At 32.7% G+C, this 23,340-nt stretch overlaps 1 protein-coding gene across 6 annotated transcripts in view; it reads right to left on the bottom strand.

Moving 5' to 3' along the window:
- The window catches only part of elp4 (elongator acetyltransferase complex subunit 4), a 244,503-nt gene that overhangs the window by 91,337 nt on the left and 129,826 nt on the right, over positions 1–23,340 (bottom strand). For all 6 annotated transcript variants that reach the window (XR_012382418.1, XM_073906548.1, XM_073906549.1 and 3 more), the window contains 3 exon segments: positions 22,375–22,496; positions 18,563–18,694; positions 10,810–10,943 (listed from right to left, as the gene is read on the bottom strand). Coding sequence is in view for 5 of the 6 variants with exons in the window: in NM_001017638.1 (NP_001017638.1) it covers positions 10,810–10,943; positions 18,563–18,694; positions 22,375–22,496 (388 nt within the window). In the remaining variant the exon portion in view is untranslated.

Consider the following 23,340-nt stretch of genomic DNA (forward strand, 5'->3'; position numbering starts at 1 on the left):
ATCAGGACAACACGTTCACCAAATACACTTAATGATAAAAGATTTATAACCATAAAAAGACATCAGTAACAATAAATAATACATAAGGTAAAATTTATTAATACTAATACTACTACTAATACTACTACTACTACTACTACTACTACTAATAACAATAATAATAATAATAATAATAATGATGATGATGATAATAATAATAATAATACTAATAATAATACAGAAGATAAAAATCTTAAACAGTTTAAGGTTAACTTTTGATAAAAATTGCAAAATAAAATCTAGTAATTGTGCAATTAACCACACCTAAAGTAACTTAATGGAGTTATTATTATATAAAAAAGCACTCTTATTACAAATAGTGAAACACACAAAAGGTTAAGTTTCAGGAAAGCTCTTGCTTATAATTACGTCCTCATAACAGGTCGAATGTTAATCAGTGTACACTTCAATTAATACCACTAATGGCTGCCAACATAAAGCAGATTTTTGCTTCGATGTCACAAAAGCCTGTTGACATCGGCAGTAACGCTGGCAACCAACCCACGCATGTGGACGCAAAGGAAATCCATCACTAATTAAATCAAATGAAATGAAATGAAATTAATGAAAGAGTTTGGCACCTCCGTCAGCTCCGGGGTCCCCCTGAGGTCTGCGGTGCTCTGTTAACGGGACACTGCTTCTGATCTCAGTGACACAGCGCTTCTATGTTCAATCAGGAGTAAGATGTGCAACTCCATACAAGAAGGGTCAAAACACTTGACCTGCTCTGCAGTATGCTGCACAATCTGCATTTACTCAAGTTTCCTGGTGACACTTCATACACTGAAAACAATTATATACATTGGATTTACTTATTGTTTTTAAGGTAAGTGGGCTGAATTTAAACAAAAAATTATATTTAAGACTCATTCGTTCATTCATTTTCTTTTCGGCTTAGCCCCTTTATTAATCTGGGGTACTTAATTTCACCGACCCCCCTCTTTGGTACAGTCTGTAAACATCCCCGGGTTGCCAACTTTGGTACAGTACCCAATAGCAGCGGCCGCCCCAAACCCGCTGCATCCTATCCCAGTTCTCCCAGTTTTGTGTTGGCAGACATAAAGAAGCAAAGTCTGCATTTGTTTGGTGTTTTTCCTTATTGCAAACACAACAGCAGTCTGGTAGTGATTGCGTTGCTTTATTGGGGGTTAATTATTGTGACATCCCGATTGCAACAGAAATACTGTAGACTGTAACACTGTAAGAAGATATCTCTGTAGATGGATGGCATTTCATGTCACGTTCAGCCTTATAATCTTAAAGTGTGAGCAAAATCAGCTGTTTTGTCATTACTTTAGACATTACAGTACGTTATCTGCGCCTCAAGTGACGTTGGTGAATTAGTAATGGCTTCTGCTGTTCTGACATCAGCAGCAAATGTGAATGAATGGGGGAAGTAGTTCCTAATAAAAGGGGGTTTTTAGACTGTCTGTGTTTAATTTTCTTCTTTATATACACGATTGTGCCATCAAACTGTTGTATAAACATAATATCACACAAGTAGCAGTGCAATATGACTGTATATCAGCACTAGCGGGATGCTAAGGCACTCTGCCTGTGGCCTCGTGCCAACGCACGCCTCCCACCAGTGCCGATACAAAGCCATACCGTACTGTTACTCAAGTGATATTGCTCTCATATATATATATATATATATATATATATATATATATATATATATATATATATATATATATATATATATATATATATATATATATATATATATATATATATATATATATATATATATAGGAGTTTGTATTAACTGTGTGTGCCATAAGCTCTGCACTGTAATTCTAACAGCAACAGTGATCATTTAAATGTATATTAAAAAAACGGTCGAGTGATTGTATAATATAGCTCTCATTGTTGGTTACAATGTATATATACATATATAAAGAGAAATATATGTGTAGGCGGGTTATATGGCTATGTGTGTATTATATGACAATTAAATTATGAATAGTTCGTTTATGAAGAATTCTATAATGATTTTATAGTAATGTTTAACAGTAATGTGCAGGAAATATGTATGTAAATATAATATATGTGAAGAGGTTTACAAATGTAAATTCATGTCGATTCATGTCGTAAAAGTACTGTTTAGTGCATTCATTAAAAAAAATAAATAAATATATAAACAATACACAGACTCTGACATGAAGCAGCAGCAGCTCCTTGTTTCCTGAGTTTTAAATAACATTATTGTCGCTCATCAGGCGGTGAGGGCGCTACAAAAACACTTCATTGTTTTTTGGGGAGTCTAACTACAGTATATTGAGGTATAGAAATTCAAAAATCAAATGTAAAATAACACTGCAAATACTTTTTTATATTAATATTTAAAACCAATCAATCTTCGTTAAAGTGGCAAACTTAATCATTTCTTGTTATTTCTTGAAATCTTACAGTCACAGGCCTTAAAAAAGACATACAAAAAAAATATTTGACATTATTAGAGTTAATAAAATTACGACTCCACAAATCACGTGTTCTGAACTGTGTTTTCTGGTTAATTATAATCCCAACTTGACATTGCAGATCCTGCGATGTGATTATTGCAGAGTCGCACATTGCGATATTGATGTGGAAGCGATATATTGTTCAGCCCTACACAAAATGAGAGACTGTTTAGACTGCATGCCACTGATGAAAAGCAGATGGACGTCTAATGTATGAGGACTAAAAATCATCATCAAATGGCCTTAAACAATCATTTAGTGCACTACAGTACGTAACGTTTACAAACACAGATTCACAAATTGCATGCCAACGCATCAACCTTTCAGTGTAATTCTCACTACCCTTGTGTACTTTTAAAAAGGATATTTTTAATAAATAAATAAGCAAACAAATATAAATACATAAATATAAAATACATAAAACATTTTTTAATCTAGTTGATCCTAAACTTTAACAATATGTCAATTTCTGTAATTGTGCATATTTCCCAAATAAATAAATAAATAAATAATAAAACAAGTACATATAAAATATCAAATTAAATAAATAAATACATATTAAATAAAAGAATAAACAAATATAAAATAAATATATATGAAATAAATAAACAAATAAATACTATAAATCTAGCTGACCCTAAACTTTTGAATATTACAGTGGAATTGTTGGTACTGAGCTCATCTGACAGGCCTGCTCTTTAATGGGGTGAAGCATGTGTTTCCCTCTTCTGATAAAAGAGTGTGTCTGAGACTCAGAGAACAGCAGCAGCCCAGCGGAGCGTGATCACTTAAGGTGGCGTCCGTGGAGGATAAAGGCCGACAGGTGAGCTAATTAAGATCACAGTGATGCAACGCGAGGGACACCGTCTTAAACAACAGCCTCCACGTTCACCTGGAGAGCAATTTGTGCCAATTACGCCACGTAGTGAAACGAGCGATTTAACAGTCTGGAAACGGCATGGGGCTTTTTATTCTATGAGCTGTGAAACGCAGAAAGACAATGAGGCCTTTTTTTGTATCTTGAGATGTTTAGGGTTGCTGATTAATTGATTTGTTTGAAAAGGATATGAAGCCATTTTGTACATCTAGGTTTGTGCTTTATAGACACATTACTAGTACAGGCTTATTACGAAAACTTGCTTATATATACATACATACACTGTATATAGTATTCAGCATAAATGAGTTTTATTTCCGGAGGGTTTTTCCCATTTTCGAAATGAATAATTTAATCCATCTCTCAGTGAATATAGGTAATGTATTTTGGAGCATTTGAACAAAACGGATTTATTAAACAGATATAAATGTATTAAAACAAATATTTTAGTCACCGAACATCTTTAGAATTAAAAAGATAGTACATTCAAATTCATGCAAAATATTGCAAAGCATTTTTTTATAAACTACAAAATTGAAACAAAATATTAGATATTTTTGTTTCTTTAGAATTTCGCTCTTAAAAAAAAATCGTATTTTTCCCTAACATATAATATATAATATAAATTTGGGCTACAAAATTTTTGACCGTTATGTTATCATAGATTTGGTTTCAGTACTGAATAATCTAACGTTTAAGCACAAATGTAGGAAATTTTCCTTTAAATGAGAGATTTGTGAGGGGTGTACTCATTTTTGCTGAGCACTGTCAACACACACTTACACACAATCATAAGTTCAGATGCAAAAGCCGCTAAACGCCACTCACCAAAAATGAGAAAGACTTTGAGTGAATGACACATACTACACCATCAACAAATACATTTGCTTCTAATCATCCAAATCACAGCGCCAGCACATTCAGAAATAACAGTTTGTTGGCAAAAGCCGCTTAACAGCACTTGTCTTTGACAGCAAAAGCCTTAATATCGCGAGAACCAATCAGAATGCGCGAATCGAAACATATGTGTTTAATGTAGCAGCGCGCTGATACGCCAGGTTTTATGAGAAGACTATCCGCTTTCGATTTTAAAAGACGGAGTTGGAAGAATGGGATGAGCCTGTCCGACTGTCAGTGAATGGCAAATGAAAATGTCCCTTACTTCAAAACTCATTATAAGAAAAAGAAAACCCATTCATAATGTTTAGTTTTTTTGTGCAGCGACGCTACTTTGAATGAGTCTGATTTACAATACATTAAACGGCAACTGCGTTTCACGAAAGACAATGTTAAGATGCTGTTCTTTTATCTCACATGGATGCTATGAGTATAAACGAGACCACGACCTTAAGTATGGTGAGAATTAATAAATGACAGCTTCTAAAATTGTCTGAGAGGCATCTACTTTTTGCCCAGCAGGCCTACCCTGTGTTTTATTAGCTAATTTAAGCTATTTTTTAAAAGATAAATATAATGTATAAAACTATACATTATTTATGCTACTTCATAATACGTACAAGTCTGATAAGCTTTTTGTATTATTGGCCAATGCACAGATATTGATGTTTCACAATGTTTTTATATTATTTGAATCTACCAAGCTTAGCTTACAATGCTTGCAACGTTTACATTGGTCTACTTACATTAAATCTAAACCCCAAATATCAGAAATGACAACAGATTGTTAAGATTTAATTAATGTCAATTTTGATGTAATTGATTATTGCTCTTACTTGACAGATTTCCTTCATTCATTTTCCTTCTGCTTTGTCCCTGGTTTATCAGGGGTTACCACAGCGGAATGAACTGCCACTTACTTAACAGATTTATATATTTTTAATTTTAGGTGTTATATGTTTGGTAAAATAATTTATAATTGCATCTTTAGTGATTTTCGACTAGTTACACTGTCTTCTCCCAATAGGTTTTTGCAAAAAAAAGCACAAGTGGATTTAGCTGGTTGATGTATAAAAAAAAAAAAAAAAAAAAAAAAAAAATCTACCCTGTTAAAACTCAAAGAATTGTCTAAAGTGACATTTAAAAAAAAAAAAAATGTATATATATATATATATATATATATATATATATATATATATATATATATATATATATATATATATATATATATATATATATATATATACTAGCTATTAACCTTATCATTAAATTTAAAATAAAACTTCAGAACCTAATCAGAGAAGCCTGGTAGAAAATGCTCATTTACAAAAAAATAAAAAAAATAAAAAGAGGTCAGATTGATTTAGAGGGTTTTGCATCTGAACTCTTTATATACGTTACACTTTAATGTTTCAGATCATCAAACTAATTTAAATATCAGTCAAAGATAACACAACTAAACACATCTTGTAGATATTAAATGAAGGTTTTTTTATTAAGGAAAATCAAATACAAAACTACAAGGCCCTTAAATACATAGGACTACAAAAAGTGGTCCAAAACACACCAGCAGCACATCCACTTCTAAATGGCTAAAGAAAATAAAGACTTTGGAGTGACCTAGTCAAAATCCTGACCTGAATCCAATTGAGATATTGTGGCATGACTTTAAAAGGGGGGTTCCAATAGGGCAAAATTACAACAATTCTGCAAAGATGAGCCAAAATAGCGCTGTAACAGACTCATTGCGAATGATCAAACACCAGTTGATTTGTTGCTGCTAAATTTAGCCCAACCAGTTATTAGTTATATGGAGCAAACAAATTTTCCCAATTTTCCCAATGCATAAAACATTCAGTTTGATTTTTGAATTTGTCTGCTTTAGAAAAAAAAAAAAAACTCACTGAACACTCCACATGCCATGCCAATATCACAACTGCAAATAGCTATATACAATTATTGTGTGGATATACATTTTTTCCAGTATGCATGGGTTGGAAATTACATGACACTCTACATCAATTTGTACCAAAAAGTCTCTTGGTGTTCCCGCAGTGTTTTACACCTTTACCAAAGTCAAAATTACACACTTTAAGCATTTTATAGGTGCATTTTCAAAATGTTCCAGCACAATGTTTCCAGCACAAGTGTGGCAAACTGTATATTTACACAAATATTAATGATATGCAAGCCGATCACGTAATCGGAAACTAGGCCCGATCACACGGTTTCAGACTCGATCGGAATCGGATGTTACCTCCCGATAAGGACTCGAATATAAAGTATTTATGTTATTCATTACTTGATTGCTCAAGCTACCTCACAGAAGTGCTCTGTTTGTTAAGAGAGTTGTTGAATGTTAAAATAAGGTGAACAAAAAAAAAATATACACACACATATATATATATATATATATATATATATATATATATATATATATATATATATATATATATATATATATGTATGTATATATATATATATATATATATATATGTATATATATATATATATATATATATATATATATATATATATATATATATATATATATATATATCAAGAACATCCCTGATCTGTTTCTTTGCTCTTCTTTATTCTTTTTTTTTAAGCATTATAGAAGAATCGGATCAGCTTTTGGTATCGGCAGAAACTCAAAATCAAATGACTCGAAGGTCAAAAAAAATGGGACATCCCTTATACATACACAGATGGTACTTACCATATTATGTAATAGTATAGCATACTAGAAACTATTTTTGAAGGCATGTTTTCCCTCAAGCCCAACATTGAATTGCTATCGTTTACTATCTTAAATGTCATTTCATGCGTCTTTCATCTTAAATTTAAATGTATTTTCATTTCAAAATACAAAAACGACGGGCAGATTACAGTATAGATAAATGTCCAGACTTGAGCTTTCATTTTACGCAAAATCAAAAAGATTTGTCATTTAATAATGACTTGCTATTACATATATAAAAAAACATATTATTTTGTAAGCAAAACAATTACATTTACAAGCACTTCATCCAAAATTGAAGCACTTTTCAAACTTTTCAAAACACTAGATTCAAACTCAAGCATTTTCAAGGATTTCCAGCACCCGTACAAACCCTGTGTAGAACACAAAACACATCAAAACAGTATACTAAAAACAGCAAAAGGCTAAAAGCTTTATGGTTCCATTATATCACGTCATAAAATCGTAATGAACGGAACACATAGGAAAGAATGACAGCAAAATTCCAAAAGCAACACCTACATCGAGACCACAGTGTCCATCATGATTTCAAGCTGTTCCGTGAACACAGAATCACACATTTACCAATGCAAGTAAACCCAAGCTTGGAAACACAACCCGTTGGCTATATGGTGCTGTTATGCAGATAAACAATTAGAAGACCTCTCTCTGTTTGCGGACATAAAAAGCTCCATGAACCAGGGGCTCCAGATTGATTTGTTTGCATTGCGGTCGTGCCGTAGACTTTAATGCAACCAAAGCTCCTGCTCCCTCTAAACAGGCACCCCTCGCAACCATAAAACCACCGCATCGCAAACAATACAGAAGACACTGGTTAAGGACCTGGATGTGCAGAGACGGTTTGTACGAAAAACCTTTTATTAGGCTGAACACCCGTCGTAAAACAAAATTGCAGACAAGTTCCACAGAAACATGACATCAGCACTGAGAAAGCATTTTCTTCTTGGAGATATACGTGACGATACTTAGCGCACTTATCATAGCTGAAGGAAGGACGTGCATGGAAGATAAGTGGAGAAGGCCGTGCATGTGTGTTTGGTTAAGCTGCGCCTAATCACAAGCATTCTTTTATGAACTTAAATGAGTAATGATAAAAGCCCCGGTGAGGGCAATATAGATATTTACACAAGACAAGCAGATGCATTTATAGTTAAATGTTGGATGTTCATAGCTAATTCTTTCAACTGCTTTGTTACCTGATGCTCTCGAGATGAAATATGCACTTTTAAAAGTAAAATTCAATAACTTTTAAGACCTTATTGTTAAGATTATTTCAGACCTCATCGCCACTTTATGTTTTAACCGGTTATTTTGGCAACATTTGAACTTAGTTCACTGGCCACTTTATTAGGTACACCTTACTAGCACCTGGTTGGACCTACTTTTGCCATCAGAACTGCCTTAATCCATCATTGCATAGATTTAACAAGGTACTGGAAATATTCCTCTGACATTTTGGTCCATATTGACATGATAGCATCATGCAGTTGCTGCAGATGACATCCATGATGTGCATCTCTCGTTCCACCACATCCCAAAGGTGCTCTATTTGATTGAGATCTGGTGATTGTGGAGGCCATTTGAGTACAGTAAACTCATTGTCATGTTCAAGAAAGCAGAATGAGATGATTCATGCTTTATAACATGGTGCGTTATTCTGCTGGATATGGCCATCAGAAGATGAGTACACTGTGGTCATAAAGGGATGGACTTGGTTAGCAACAATACTCAGGTAGGCTGTGGTGTTGACACGATGCTCAATTGGTACTAATGGGCTCAAAGTGTGCCAAGAAAATATTCCCCACACCGTTACACCACCAGCCTGAACCGTTGATACAAGGCAGGATGCATCCAAGCTTTTGCGTTGCTGACGGCAAATTCTGACCCTACCATCCGAATGTCACAGCAGAAATTGACCAGGCAATGCTTTTCCAATCTTCTATTACCCAATTTTGGTGAGCCTGTGTGAATTGTGGCCTTAGTTTCCTCTTCTTAGCTGACAAGAGTGGCACTCAGTGGGGTCTTCTGCTGCTGTAGCCCATCTGCCTCAAGTTTAGATGTGTTGTGCTTTCAGAGATGCTCTTCTGCACACCTCTGTTGTACCAAGTGAATATTTGAGTACTGTTGCCTTTCTAACAGCTCAAACTAGTCTGGCCATTCTCCTCAGACCTCTGGCATCAACAAGGCATTTGTGCCCACACAATTGCTGCTCACTGGATATTTTCTCTTTTTCTGACCATTCTCTGTAAGCCATAGATATGATTGTGCGTGAAACTCCAAGTACATCAGCAGTTTCTGAAATACTCACACCAGCCCATCTGACACCGGCAACCTTGCCCTATTCAAAGTCACTTAAATCACCATTCTTCCCCATTCTGATGCTCGGTTTGAACATGTCTACATGCCTAAATGTATTGAGTTGCTGCATTGTGATTGGCTGATTTGAAATTTGCATAAACGAGCAGTTAATAAGTTGTACCTAATAAAGTAGCCGGTGAGTGTATTTACTAAATATAGCTTGAGACAAAGCATAACTAAAAAGTCTTGTGAGCTTGTGATAATTCCTTATCAATATAATTTATTTTGGAAGGTTTAGAATAAAAAAAAAAGATAATTATTTACCTTACTACCACTATGAAAGTTTTAGAAGAAATACAAAACAGTAAGAAGAAAACTATATGTGAGGCTCCAGCAAACGTTTTGACATTAAAATGGATTAAGAAAACTTTAGACTCTCATTTAACACAAATCAACACATTTATTTATAAAGACACTGATGTAGTGATCTTGATTTTTGATGGGCAACTGTGTTTATTTGCTAGCAAATTGGCTAGTAAATTAATTAAAATAATTTCAAATCATCGTTTCTTGAGCAGCAAATTAGCATTTATCTTTTTCATGATGACAGTAAACAATATTTTATTAGATATTTATCAAGACACTTCTATACAGCTTAAAGTTACATCTAAAGGCTTAACTAGGTTAATTAGGGTAACTAGGCAGGTTAGGGTAATTAGGCAAGTTATTGTATATCGATGGTTGGTTCTGTAGACTGTGAAAATTTCCTTGCTTTGTTTAACATCATTGGGAAAATATTAAAAAAAAAAAAAAAAAAAACATTCAAAGGGGGACTAATAATTCTGACTTCATTTGTGTGTGTTTGTGTGTGTGTGTGTGTGTGTGTGTGTGTGTGTGTGTATATATATATATATATATATATATATATATATATATATATATATATATATATATATATATATTATATTATATTATATTCTAATGCTATTTAGAAAAGTAAATCGCAAAGCAAAAAAAATAAATAAATAAAATCGTAAAATTGGTGTAGACTTACAAAGACTTGTAATTAAAATTAATAAAACCAAAAATGGGTAACACTTTAGTTCAAGGAACAATTCACACCATTTATTACTGGCTTATTACCTGCCAATTGTTATGATATTAACTGTTTATTATCACTTATAAAATATGATTTATTTTAAATTTCTAATCCTAGCCAATTCCTAAACCCAACTACAATAAATAAACTGCTAATTAGTAGTTTATGGAGTTAAAAGTCTTAATGGTTTGTTAATAGCATGGATTTTACATTAAATTAAATTTGACCCAAAAATGTTTAAATCATAGTTTATAATACATTACCATAACAATGTTAATACAGCATATGCCTGGATTAGATTATATTCTGAGGTCATCATATTTTGAATATTCATTTGCATCAGATATTACTCGCATTCAGTATTAGTTACCTTAATCCTGTGGTTACTGGTGTTTCCTGAAGTTGATAGAAACTGTGGTATTTAGCTGCTTGCAGAAGCTCAGGGTCCATGGTTTTGGATGCATCATAGTAGTGACCAAACCTTGAAGAGGATGCCAATGCGGTCTAAAAAAATGGATCAAGTAACAAAAATAAGATTTTAAAGGATAAAAAATAATAATAAAATTCCCTGTACATAGGCATGGCTTATTTATTTTTTATTTAAAATAAAAAGATTATCATACAATTTCACCCTATCAGATTTAGAGAAGACACCCTCAACAATATCATTAGTTGTCAATTGTACATATTTAGAAGAACAAGAATCACATACTAAAATACTATAAAGAATCTTTTTTAGAAGACTTTTAAAGAATTGTTACTTTTAAAATTATAAATAAATAAATTATTATTTCAAATTATAAGCCTCATCATGAATCATATAATCATTTAGTATGATTGGATACATTTTTTAAAGTACAATTCAGAATAAACGTCATTTTATTTTCATGTTTACAAGTCAACAAGACTTTATTTCACTTCTATTTTGCCATTTTATTTCAACTCAAGTTTACTGAAACATGAAAGACAGGCATTTAATATGCTAACAACACCCAAATTGCATGTGTTCATTTAAAAAAAAAAAAAAAAAAATGACTGTCCCTTCAAAAAATACTGTATAATAATATAAAAAACAACAACACTGATTTACTTGTAGCATGAGAACATGTTCAACAGTTCCTACAGATACTTAAGTATATATTTGATTTAAGCATGTGACCCTGGTCCACAAAACCATACAAAAATACAGTCAAAAGTATTTATTTATTATTACACATTTATTTTTATGATGCCAACAATTATTTAAATATCAAGTACAGATCATGCTCTATGAAGATAATTTGAAACTTTCCTAGTGTAAATATATTAAAACTTATTTTTGTTTGGTAATATGCATAGCTAATTTCCTTCATTCATTTTCTTTTCAGCTTAGTCCCTTTATTAATCAGGGGTCACCATAGCGTTGAACCGCCAACTTTTCCAGCATATGTTTTATGCAGCGGATGACCTTCCAGCTGCAACCCAACACTGGGGAACACCCATACACTCTCATTCACACTCATATATGGACAATTTAGCTTACCCAATTCACCTATACCACATGTCTATAGACTGAGGGGAGCACCCGGAGGAAACCCATGCACGCCAACACGATGAGAACATGCAAACTCCACATAAAAATGCCAACTGGCCCAGCTGGGACTCGAACCAGTGACCTTCTTGCCTGAGAGGCGATTGTGCTACCCGCTGCACCACCGTTACGCCGCATAGCTAATTTGATCAACTTTAAAGGTGATTTTCTCAATGTTTTTTTCGAAATCCTCAGATTCAATCAATGGAAAGCAGATTTATTCAGCTTTTGGGATTGCACGTATTAATCTCAAGTTAAGAAAATTAAATTACTTAAATCTGGTGATGCAGAATTAAAAAAGGATAGTTCGCCTCCAAAAAATAAAAACTCGACCACTATTTACACTCCCACAAGTGTTTCTAAACCTTTACCGGTTTCTCTCATCTGTCTCTCTCACACTCACTCACTCACTCACTCACTCACACACTCACTCACACACTCACACACTCACACACTCACACACACACACACACACACACACACACACACACACACACACACACACACACACACACACACACACACACACACACACACACACACACACACACACACACACACACACACACACAAAAAAAAAGAGTTTGAAGAAAGCTGAAAACCTGCAACCATTGACTTTTAAATAACAAATATTATGAAAGTCAATAGTTACGAGTGTTCAACAGAACAAAGAAAGCCATAAAGGTTGGGAATAAGTGAAGGATATATTAATGATGGGAGAATTTTCTTTTTTTTTTTTCTTCTTTTTTTTCATCCCTTTAAAAACAGAAATGGAAATGATAAAAAGGTAATTCTTTATACCAATAAATAATAATAAATAAACTGATTCACCTACAGTCAAGCCTGGGTTATGAATAATTTCGGGCTTGATTGTATATGAACAAATGATCAATCTACACAATAAAATAACAAGAATATAAATCACACAAAACACGGTGACGTCCAAAAATCATTAATGAAACCCAGTTGATTCATTAACCCATTAAGAAAATAGTGACTAACAAAACCGACAACTTAGGCTTAGAAAAACAGACTCGCACACAGCCGAACTATTTTCCTAAGGTTGCGAGGGGTCTGCATTTGTCTCCAGAGTTTCTAATGAGCCCCTAATCTTCTCCTGATCTGGCTCAGCGACCCCTCTGTGTTTGGCACCTCCTCTGGAGATTGACAGCTTGGTGCTCATCCTCGTTTAGTGGGCCGGTCGGGTCGACCCCTTTAACGTTTCGCCATGGGTTTTGACTGGCTGAACTTTGATCTGGCGTCTCCATTGAGGGGCAGAAACGAGGGGGAAGCTCTATGTTTAGGATGCAAATCCCTTACTAAATTTACTGGTGCTTTGTGAGGAGAACAGAGGTATGATAAAGGTTAAGGAGGGTAAGTATCCCCTCTGAGATGAGGAGGAAGACAGGGTGATAGGGAAGACGAAATAAGGAAACGAGACTGAAAATATCCAATGTGAAGGAGGGGGAAAGAGGAAGAGCAAAATTAGTAAGTGATGTTTTTGTATTAAGTGAGTAAAGGTTGACTACCAGGTGAATGCAGGAGACTGGAAATGCAAGTTGCTTTTAAGCTGTGATCTTAAAATTAAAGTTTGTTGAAATTTGTCTTGTGAATTTGAACAACGTAAAATACATTTAATCAACACTATTGGTTCTGTTGAACACAAAAGAAGATATTTTGAAGAATGTTGGAAACCTGTAACCACTGACTTCTGGTAGTATTATGGATGTTGATGGTTACAGGTTAAATACATTCTTCAAAATATCTTCAATAGAACAAAGAAACTGATTTGGAACAAGGCATGGCTGAGTAAATGATGGCAGAATATAATTTTTTAGGGGATTCCGTTTTATTCCCAGATGGTTTGACATCTCTATAACTGACATGTTAAACTGAAAACTGAAAATTTAAAATCATGGCGTTATCAATATAAATTTTAACCAAATAACATGTGCATCAACGAATGCAAGTAGAACATAAATAACCAGCAAATATTTCTGAATTTAAATTCATTAAACAGCAAAGAATCTTTTGTGTTGCTTCTGTAAAAAAGGAATAATTATTTAATTATTTTGTCTCTTTTTCTTTTCATTAAACCATTATATTGCTTAAAGGTGACATATTAACTGAACTACTGCTGAGTGAGATATGTTTTGCATATTAATGAAGCATTTTTGCAGAATAGATGAAGCTGATGCAAAGAAATGCAAAGGCCTGATTGTCTAAAATTAACTTGAGCTCTGCAGCGAAACTTCCTGTGAGCAGAGATGCATTGAAACTGAACACAGAATATGTGCAGTTGAGAAGTCTTATGCTTTCAATGTTGTGCAGAGAATACATAGAAAAAGAGGAAGTATGTATGGGTTCAGCCAATGGAGGACTGGAGAATGACTGACAAGTGACGAATTTCACTAAAGGCCATCTGTCAATATCAGCTGTGTATAAATTCAGAGTCAGGAAATGTAAAATGGTTGTGTACCTCCTGAATGCAACTTTGCATTAAATTGAGGATACCCAAAATTCTGTAATGGAATTTTTTTTTTTATCCAAATAAATTACTATGATTTTTGACATTGAAGAAAAACCTCTCCTGACTTTTTTTATTGCAAACGCATGGATATGATTAAATATTCCAACACTTCCTACAATACTACACCAACTAAGTTAACTAAGTTACAATATGCTTATAAAAAATAAAATGACGATACTGGAAATATTTAAGGAAACAACCAATTTCAAATACAAATATGGTTAACTATTCCTCTCTGACTTTCTTACAGCAACTCAGGTAATAATAATGGTATCACCCATTTCAAATGTAAAATCAGTAAGGTATGGAAAAACATCTTCATATTTCTAAGTAAAACTTTCTATTAAGTTTTAGTAAATTGGTTGCATGCTTTTGTCATTTTTATTATTTGCTTTTACAACATGTCTTTCGATTAACATGTTATTTGTCAAGGTAACATCTCAGACATATTGGGCATCAATCTAAACCCAAATCCACATATCGCTATTTTTGAGAAACCCCCAGATGATTTTCATGTCACAAACATTCAAAATAATGTCATTGCCTTTTCCTCCCATGTTGCTCGTAAAAGAATTGTCTTAATTTGGAAATCACACCAACCACCCTCAATCAAAGTCTGGTTACGTGACATTTTAAGTCTTCGGAAATTGGAGAAGATTAAGAAGATTTTATTTACTTATTTAATTTACTACCCATATTGTTTCTTTCTTTCTCTTTCTTTCTTTCTTTCTTTCTTTCTTTCTTTCTTTCTTTCTTTCTTTCTTTCTTTCTTTCTTTCTTTCTTTCTTTCTTTCTTTCTTTCTTTCTTTCTTTCTTTCTTTCTATCTATCTATCTATCTATAAATTGGACATTTGTATACAATGAATGCTATTAACTTGTGTTCAATAATAAAGTTTATAAAACAAATGACTGCAATTAGACTAAATAAAAGTTCTATTTTTCAAATTAAAATATTATTTGTACTAAATTAAAGTGATTTCATTCCAAGTAACAAACATTAATTTATTTATGTTTTTTAGTTATGAGCTATGACTACATTACAACTGCAACCATGGTCACATGATCCTTCAGTAATCATTGCAATATACTAATCTGTAGCACAAGAAACATAATTATACCAAATGGTGAAAATAGTTAATGCTGCTTAAAAGTGTTTTGGAAACAGCTCTTTTTCTCCATGGAGCAAGGTAAAAAAAAAAAAAAAAAAGAGTGAAAGTAGTCCAAAATCACAGACAGAAAGAGTGAAATGTCAGGGGACTCACTGGTGTCCCCCTTAATCTCCATAGCAATCTGGATTATGGGGAGGCAGGAGGGGTCTTTTCTCCGAGCGGAAGAAAGAGGGGTGAACGGGCGCCATGGCAGAGCCTGTGAAGGGATTTGGGGGAGCAGGAGGCTGCTGTTCCTTTGTAAAAGGCTTGAGCTTGAATAGAGCCTCCATGTCCTCCTGTCTCTTCGGGTTTTAAGTCCACCTATAACCAGCTAAGCGCGAGTAATCCACCTAAACTGTGAATGAGAGCATCCCAAAGCCCATTCACAGCACTGGGTGGGTAGGAATTGATATATTTATTATAGGACACTATTTTCCCACCCCCACCTCTTTAGTTTATAAAAAAAGTGGCTGGGTTGTCAGTCTGCTCTGGTAGGCCCCAATCCGTTGTTGTTGTTGATTTTTTTTTGTATCCATATTCAATTTTGTTTTTGTCCAGGAATTTTAAAGCCTTAATGTAATTTGAATAATCTAAAAGCTATGAAATGCATTTTATTTTCTTTAAGAAATTGAATTTAATTGTTTTGATTGGTTGTCATAATTGAGCTGCTATGCGTCCCTTTCTATGTTATAATAGTTTTTCTCCAATAAACGTGTATAATGCTTGTGAATGGACCCACAGAGCAGCTCTGAAGATGAAGTTTGTTGTACATGTTCTCGAAAGGAAAGGAAAGCAAAGCAAAGCAATGGTTAGGGATCAATCGGGATTGTTCGAATGGAACCAATGAGACTGGATGGAATGGAACAGGATGGAATGGAAATGATGGAAATGAACGAATAATGTGAAACAGAACTAAAGGAATGAGATCAACTGGGATTGTTGGAATGGAACTAATGAGACTGGATGGAATGGAACAGAATAAAATGGAAAAGATTGAAAGCAAAGGAAAAGGTAGAAGAGAACAAAAGAAATGGGATCAATTGGGATTGTTGAAATGGGACCAATGAGATTGGATAGAACAGAATAGAATGAAATGAAAAGGATAAGGTGGAGCAGAACAAAGGATCAATTGGTATGAAACAGAACGGAACAGAATAGAATAGATAAAACTGGATAGAATGGTACAAAATGGATGGTACAAAACAGAACAAAACATAGGAAAGTTTGTGTTGTGCAGAACATAGGAAGTTGTACACGTTCTTGTATAGTGGGAAGACAGATGCTAAAAACACCATGGGTTTTAGTCATGATTGAGTATGCGTGAAGTATAATGAGCTCTGCATTTCATTAATGCAGAAGTGTAAAAGGAAAGCAAAGAAAGGATGGGATGAAGTGGAACAGTATGAAATGACTGGAATAAACTGGGATTGATGGAATGGAACCAATGAGATTGAATAGAACAGAACAGAACGGATTAAAATAAAAGGAAAGGGTGGAAAAAACAAAAGCAATGGGATCAATTGGGATTGTTGAAATGGAACCAATGACACTGGAGGGAATGGAACAGAACAGAATGGAATGGATTAAAAGGAAAGAGTGGAACAGAAAAAAGTAATGGGACCAAATGGGATTGTTGGAATAGAACCAATGAGACTGGATGGAATGGAACAGGATGAATACAAAAGGAAAGGGTGCAACAGAACAAAAAGAATGGAATCAATTGGGATTGTTGAAATGGAACCAATGAGACTGGATGGAATGGAAGAGAATAGAATGGAAATTGTGGAAAGGAAAGAATAAGGTGGAACAGAAGAAAAGGAATGGGATCAACTGGGATTGTTGGAATGGAACCGATGAGATTAGATTAAATAGAATACACTGCATTGGAATGAAAGGATAAGGGAACAGAACAAAAAGAATAGGATCAATTGGGATCGTTGGAATGAAACCAATGAGATTGGATAGAATGTAACAGAATAGAATGAAATGGAATGGATTGAAAAGAAAGAAAAGGATAAGGTGGAACAGAAGAAGGGATAAATTGGGATGGAACAGAACAGAATAGAAAAGATAAAACTGGATAGAATGGTACAGAATGGACTAGATTGAAAAAAAACCGGAAAGGAATGAAAAATAACAGAACAGAACATAGGAAAGAAAAAAAGAAAGAAGGGGTGGGATGAAATGGGATGGAGTGAAACAAAATGGAAAGGAATGGAAAAGATTGAGATTATTGGATTGGAATGGAAAGAAACAGAAAAAAACTGAATGGAACAAAACAGAAAAAAATGATTGAAAGAAACAGAAAGGAATGGAACAATGGGATAGTTAATGATTGATGGAATTGAATGGTCTAGAATGGAATTTGATGGAATGGAACATAAAGGAAAGGAAAGGAAAAGAAAAGGAAAATGACAGGAAAAGATATGAAAATGACAGGAAAAGACGGGACAGGAAAGGTAAAGCAAAATAAAATAAAAAATTTAAATGTAAAAGAAATTAAATGAAGTGGACAAGAAAAGGGAAGAGAAGTAAAGGAAAAGTACAGGACAGGAAAAAGGAAAAGCAAAGAAAAAGGAAAAGGACAGGACAGAAAAGGGAAAAGGGAAAGTAAAGGTTTTAATACCTTCACACAAGGTCACGTTAGTGAACATTAGGTGCATTAACAAATTATACAAAACACGTTCGTTTGCCACAGGGCATCTGACATAAAACTAAAGCAATAGCAGGAGAGAACCGCTATTTTGTTAAAGGCCAATCGATTTAAGCCAGACGTTTATCAAATGACATCGAATACACCGGTATACATGTTTGTTGGACTTCTCAATGTTTTACACAATAAAAGTAGTGTTTTCCTAACAGATGGTCTGTTACCTGAACTCTGGGCTGGTTCTGGTAGCGCCAGGCGATTTTCATTGTGTCTGGATTGTCTGGGTCATTTGGCTGCGATTGACCCTCACTCATTTTCATGCTGGCCACATCATCCAGAATTGGAGAAGGGAGTTCCTATTTCAGAAAATATACAGATATTAATAAAAATGTCACCATGAATTGAAAATTGACAAGCATTATTTTAACTAAATATTGTGATACTATAAATGATGTACAGTAAATAAAATTATTTATTGGATTTAGCAAATCACAACCATCTAACCAATTCTCATTAGACACAAATCAAGACCTGCCCTACATTTTTTTCCATTTCATTCATACAGTATAGATCACAACAGGGAAAAATTGTGCCATACTTAAAACTGTGATTATACAGATAATAAAGATATAAAGAAAAAGACTAATTTCAGAACTTAACTGTTGTAATGAAAAAAAACTTTAACAACAAAATAAAACCAAGAAAAGATGCGAATGAAGCAACAACTAAAAGAAGTAATGACCTTAACTTTAAAGTCTTATAAAGCAAAAAATTATTAAAAACTTAATTAAAATAAAAATTACAATTAAATTAAAATATAAAAAACATAATTTTAAAAAACACTTAATTCAATTAATAAGTAAAATAAAATGAAATAAAAATATAAAAACACAGGACAAAAACTCTAAATAAAAAGGTAAAATAAAATGAAATAAGACATGATATAAAAGTTATATAACATTAATACATTTAAAACAATATAAAAAACAATAAAAAAATTAAATAAATAAAAATATAAAATTAAAATGAAAAGAAATTCTGAAATCATATTTTAGAAACAATTTTACTATACATTTCAAAAATAATAATTGTTAAAAAATTATAAATTAAAATGACAATTTATATTTTTACATTAAAAAAAATGCTGTACCCAAGAAGCAAGATAAGGTGAAATTCAAATGTAAAAAACAAAGCAATTCTGAAACCACATAATTTTTTTCATAATAAACCATTTTTACTAAACATTTTGATAATAAATTTTCTTTTAAAAGTAAGAAAAAATTTAATAATATTTTTTATTTTTGCATAAAAAAATATTTGCTGCACTTAAAGTTAAATAAAATGAAATACAAATAAAACGCAAAAAATACCTTTTTTATTAAAATAAAATTTAATTATGTAATGAAATTAAATTAAACTATTAAAAAATTATATGAAAGTAAAATTAAATCAATTAAAATAAAACAATATAAAAATAATATTAAGATATGAAATTAAAATGTAAATAAAACCTAGAGAAATTTTGAAATCATATTCTAGAAAAATAACTTTAACTATACATTTAAATAACGATAGTTAATTTAACAGTTAATAAATATCAATAACAATAATAATAATATTATTAATAATACTCTGATGTGTCCATAGTTAAATTCAGGCTAAGTATTGTTTTCCCTTATATCTAGTTACAAATTTTAACCCACTCTTTTGTCCAGTGCTTAACTATGAAATGGAAAATGAATATCAAGTGAGCCGTTTTAACAAGGCCAAAAATACGAACAAACACATCAAAATGGTGTGAGCAGTTTAGAAGCTGTTGTTTAAACAACATGCTTGATCCTGTCGTTAATGTTAAAAAATGCCAAAATTAAGGTGCCAACACTGTCTCTTAAGGCAACATTCATACAGACCACGCAATAACAAAAAACAGAGACTGTTTCACAAATAACAGCCGAGTCCAGGAAGAGTCTGAAGGGCAACAACAGGCCCTCATTAGGCTCATGTTGACTGGGGGCCAATAAGGGGACCGGCGAGAGACCAACCTCTGTCCACTGTCATTAAGAGGAAACTCGTTAACACTCACAGGTAAATCCCTGAGCTCCGACACAAACAAACTCATGTATCACAGTGTCAAAAAGAGACACAAACACTAGTGTACTGCTTAAAGAACACTGAAAACCAAAGGCAGTACACACTTTGCTAATACAGTCCATTAAAAGTATGTTTTATACACATCTAAATATATATTTTTAAGTGCTGCATATTCCAAATATCGTTGCCATATTTTCTTGAAAAGATTCAAAATAAATACAATGATTTAATTAATTAAATTTTAAAAATACCTAATAATATAAAATAATAATATAATAAAATTAAATAATGATGCATGCAAAAATTCAAAATAATGTAAAAAAATATTATATATATATATATATATATATATATATATATATATATATATATATATATATATATATATATATATATATATATATATATATACATACACACACACACACACACACACACACACACATATATATATATCTTGATTTTAAAAAATAGATTAAACAATAGCCTAAAAAATTAATTAAAAAAATTAATTAAAAAAATTATAAAGCTAGATCTGGATGAATCAATATATTTTAATGAATTATGACAATCATCAAAATAAAATAAAAAAAATGATTAAATAAATGAAAAATAAATAAATAAATAAATTAATTAATTAATTAGTTAGACAATCAATTAAATAAAGAGGCCTAAAATACAATTTAGGTTTTCATTTTTATATAAAATACAAACTAAATGCTGTAATCGAGAAGCAACAGAAGATGCTAATTGTGTCAAAAAAATAAATAAACAAATAACATAATGAAGTAAAAAAGACAAAATTATTTAACAAAAACAATAATAGTGGAGCAAGAAAAGATGCAGATTAAGTCAAAATACATTAAGACATTTAAAATAAGAAAGTTACTCTCTGCAAATTCTATTCAAATAACACACATTATATTATTATTGAAATTAAAATGGTCAATTACGTCAAAATATAAAAATATTAAATAATGAAATAAGAAAAAATTGTAAAAATATTTAAATGAATAAAAAAGAAAAGCAAATAAAGAAGCAAAAAGAGGTAGTGAAATGAAAAAAGAAACAAATATTGTGTGAAACAATAAAAGACGCAAATGATGTCAAAACAAAAAAATAAATAAATAATAAAATAATAATGTTATAAAATGAAATGATGCATGAGAAAAAAATGTTAAAATAAAAAAACTAAATAACCAAGCAAGAATAGAACATACAATATACAACAGAAAAGATGGAATACGCCAAAATAAAACAGAAAATGAAATAATGAACCCAAAGAAAGAGGTAAACGGCAGAATTTCCCCCAGAATCTAAAGACATGCGCTATAGGTAAATTGGATAAACTAAATTGTCCATAGTGTATGATTATGAGGCATAATGAGTGTGTATAAATGTTTCCCAGTGATGGGTTGCAGCTGAAAGGGCATCTGCTGCGTAAAACATATGCTGAATAAGTTGGCGGTTCATTCTGCTGTGGCGACCCCAGATTAATAAAGGGACTAAGCCGAAAAGACACTGAATGAATGAACTTCTGGTTACTTTATTTATCACACTGGTAATGTAAGGTCAATCTAAATAAAAAAAAAACTAGTTATAGCATATATTGCAACTAGCATTCAGTCCACAACAAACAACCAAAACACAAAAACAACAGTGTTTCAAAGTGTACACATGTAGAAGTCCAAACAAATACAGATAAATATGACTATGCCAGAAGCAGAATAATACACACAGACACAGTGTCATATTTGGTCACACCATTCCCAAAGCGGAGCATAATATTTGACTGATGAAGACACACGCCCTCTTCTCAAAGTGTATTGTTTTTGAGGGCCAGATCCTAGTTATACAATGGATTTTGATGCACTTGGAGTTCAAAGAAACAAAACACTCGGGCCAAGTGTCATAGTGTGAAAACCTGATTTACGTGTACTCGTACCTGCATGATCTGATCAGGATGATCTCGGGCAGATGCCAGGAAGAGTTCATGTCCACACACGATTCCCTCCGCCAGAAAGTACTTGAGTAGCATGCGGGAGTAGCTGTCATAGCGGTCCTCCTCTGTCAACACACACAGACAAAAACAATAAATATTTTATCCACATGAACACGAGTATTTTTTAAAAATCATACTTTTTTTTTTTTTTTTTTTTTTTTACATGGTTTTGCTGTTTGTCCACATGAATAGTACTATCAGGTGATTAAAACCGAAACTTTCTGAAAACATTGGCCAGGGTGAAGATTTTCTGAAACGCTGGGTACAGTGTGGTCGTGTGGACAGAGCTTTCACCCTTGATGTGATTGCTCGTTTTCTTGAGTGTGTCCTACTGAATCAGGTCCATATGTAGCTGGGGCTGAACGACTTTAGAGTTTTGGAAGTCTTTATGCTATTAAAGTCAAGTCGACGTTGACTAGTCGCTATTGAGATGCAAATATTTTGCAATATGCCACAATTTGCGATTTATTTGCAGGAAAAATATATTCACATGCTGTTTGACAGTTTATTACATACTGCAAAAACAATTCGACTTTACCAACGACTTATTTTAGTGCAAAACAAATGCAGTCAACACCTTAATTTCATAAATAACGCAACATTCACCTAGAAAGACATTTACAAATGCTATAAAGTTTGCCAAAACTATGCGGCAGCATGCATCACGGTTTCTGTGTGATTCACGGTTCTTTCACAAAATATATCAGCATCTACTTTTCGCAGAGAACAACAGCCAATCACATTACTTTTCCAGTGTTGCATTAACACAATTGGCTATCATCTGCTCTAATTTATTTGCATAGAACGATTTAACTGGCTGACATGTTTGACGATTTATGCTGCGTTCACACCAGACATAGATGAAGTACCAAGCGTTAGTGATTTACATTTTACATCAATGCAAAGACG

Source organism: Danio rerio, chromosome 7, assembly GCF_049306965.1.
Source record: "Danio rerio strain Tuebingen ecotype United States chromosome 7, GRCz12tu, whole genome shotgun sequence".
Lineage (NCBI taxonomy): Eukaryota > Metazoa > Chordata > Actinopteri > Cypriniformes > Danionidae > Danio > Danio rerio.